At 47.1% G+C, this 2852-nt stretch overlaps 1 protein-coding gene across 1 annotated transcript; it reads right to left on the bottom strand.

Annotated features, from left to right (window-relative positions):
• Positions 1–573: 573 nt before the first annotated feature.
• Positions 574–2412, bottom strand: MC4R (melanocortin 4 receptor). Its single transcript, XM_084888435.1, has one exon. The coding sequence runs from the start codon at positions 2011–2013 to the stop codon at positions 1012–1014; it is 1002 nt and encodes a 333-aa protein (XP_084744561.1). The 5' UTR covers positions 2014–2412; the 3' UTR covers positions 574–1011.
• Between the last annotated feature and the right edge of the window lie 440 nt (positions 2413–2852).

A 2852-nucleotide genomic window follows, 5' to 3' on the forward strand; every position in this document is an offset into this window, starting at 1 on the left:
CTCCACTAGTAAGTAAACAGCAAATCACTTCCCTGTGAAAAGTGAAAGGACTCAATGCTAGTGGTGTTTTTTAAGAGATGAGAAGCCAGCTCTTGGGGCAGCACCACCTTTTCTGGACACTTCAGCAGACACGGGTCCCTTGCTAAAGGGGCAGGAAGCCCTTATTCTCTGTTTTTAGTAACGATGGGTGGAAATAGGATGGTATCAGGAGGTTTAGCTTGACCTGTGAATTCAGGTTTTTCAGAACACTGTGATTCCCATAGCTGCTTTCTTCCCTCCTCCCCCCCCATTCCTACCCAAACAGAAGTGCCTGAGTGGAATAGCAAACTATTTCCTTGAGGGACTAAGCTCCCTGTCTTTGAGAAACACAGTTTTCTGACCCAAAAATTCACTTTCCCCCCCAATAGCTGTTTTACTGTCAATTGGAGCTTCATTTCTACTGCTTACAGGGAGAATGAACATGTTTTACTAAATGACTGGAAATTTCAGCTGATGTTTCAAATGAGTAAGCATCTGTTCTTTAATATTGCCCCCTTAAATGTGAGACTCAAATCTCTACATTACATGGTTGTGCATCCAGTTTAACATAAGAAACCATTGATAAGAATACATTTAACGAGGCTGTGATTTCCATGTTACTGCAACAAGCAAAGTGTCACATCTTTACCAGTTACAAGAAAGAGACATGATTAAGCTTTTAATAAGAACTTTTTTTTCTTTTCTTTTCAGTAAATCCACAGTATCTACGACCTATAATATGGGTTAACATTGCACAGCCAAAGGTGTTTTCATGCAAACATTACACAGCCAAAGAGCAACATGACATTAAAAATATACAGAGACTGGGCCTTTTTGCATACCCCAAATCATACAACTTGAATTTATTTATACAATAGATATTCTCAACCAATACCCTCCACAGACGAAGCTGTCACCGAAGCACCCTGCTCAGGTTCCGTAAGAATGAAAAAGTCTCCTGTGCATGTTTTCAGCATCTCCTCTGCCCCCCATTTAATATCTGCTGGACAAGTCACAAATACTTCCCAGAGGGTAGCAGCAGATGATCTCTCTGAAGGTTTTCCTCAGCTCTTGGCTCCGGAGTGCATAAATGAGAGGGTCAATGATGGAGTTACACATGATCAGGATGAGGTACAAGTTAAAGTGAGACATGAAGCACACACAGTATGGGTTCTGGGGACAGGAGATGTAGAATATCAAGTGGAGGAAGAAGGGCGCCCAGCAGACCACAAAGACCCCGATCAGGATGGTTAAGGTGATCGCCCCCTTCATGTTGGCACCTTGGCGGATGGCGCCCGTGCCCGGGAGGACGGCGATCCTCTTCATGTGAAGCCTGGCCATGAGGAACATGTGGACATAGAGGGAGGCCATGAGGGCCAGCATGGTGAGGAACACGCTGATGAGGCAGATGATGACCACGCTGCTGTCTGAGTAAATGATGAACAGGACGCCCGCCACCGTGCAGGCTGCCCAGATGCAGCTCAGGGTGACCCCAACCCGCCTCACCGTCATGATGTTATGGTACTGGAGAGCATAAAAGATAGTAAAGTACCTGTCCACTGCGATGGCGAGCAGGCTGCAGATGGACGCGAGCAGGGAGCTACAGATGACCGAGTCTATGACGTTGTCGATGTTCACGGTGAAGCTCTGCGCGTCCGTGTCGGTGCTGTTCAGCAGGGTGATGACGATGGTTTCCGATCCGTTGGAGACGCTCACCAGCATGTCGGCCACGGCCAGGCTGCAGATGAAAAAGTACATGGGGGAATGCAGGTTCTTGTTCTTGGCTATTGCCACGATCACCAGGATGTTCTCCAACAAGCTGATGACACCCAGCGTCACAAACACCTCAGGGGAGACGAAAAGTTGCTCGTAGCAGCCTCCATCCGAGTAGCCCTTTCCCAGGGGCTCGCTGGCGTTGCTGCTGTGCAGCCTGTAGGTGCTGAGGTTCCGGAAGTGGAGAGAAGTGTGCATTCTGTGGTGGTGAGTGGCATTCATCCTGGGTCGGTGGGTTCAGATCCCCTCTGAACGGCTTTCAGCTCCTGGGGCCAGGGGGCCTCCGGGATTTTCTCCAGGTCTTTTCCTGTCCCTTTATGAGGCTGAAAGTGGCATGCCTGTTGTGAAGAACTGTCACATGCTCCACAGCTTGAAATGCGAAGTTTTAGTCTCTTTCAGATACTGCTCTCATCCCAGTCCTTTTAAAATCTTTGGCTTCAAAATGCTTAGTCTTAGTCAAAATAGCCTGCTGTTTGCTTTTTTAATTTTATTTTTGGTTCTCACTTTCGGTTTAACTGTAGTCTTAGGCATGCAGGTCTTTTCAAAATGATTTTCCTAGGAGCTGCCCTGCCATTGGGAGACGGTGTGTGTGCACATGCCCACATCAGCTGCGTCTCAGAGGCTCCCACCAGCATTGCTCTGAGTGTTAGTAGCTGCTGCTGATTTTATGTGTGTGGAGGGGAAAAAAATGTCCAGAGTGGCTCCTCCTCTGCTTCTGTTTGACCAATCCAAATCCTGTGGAAGACAGACGCCGATGATGTTCAGGGATACAAACTGCAGGCAGCTCTGAGTCAGATGCAGAAGCTGTGGGATCGGGAAGCCGGCAGGATGTGAAAGAATTAATTTCCTTTTTCAAGTTTCAAGGAAAACAACTTGGTCCCTAGAGGACAGTCTTTGATATCAAAACAAGCCATCTTGAGGCACCCAGGTTTATTCTGCTTAAAACAGAGAGAAATGCGTGTGTGTGTGTGTGTGTGTGTGTGTATGTATGTGTGTGTGTGTTTCTGAAATAGATACACTGCTTTTTGGCCAGGATATAGAATCAATTTTCCCTCTAAATT

The sequence above is a fragment of the Pipistrellus hanaki genome (assembly GCF_964339955.1).
Source record: "Pipistrellus hanaki genome assembly, chromosome: 6".
Taxonomy (NCBI): Eukaryota; Metazoa; Chordata; class Mammalia; order Chiroptera; family Vespertilionidae; genus Pipistrellus; species Pipistrellus hanaki.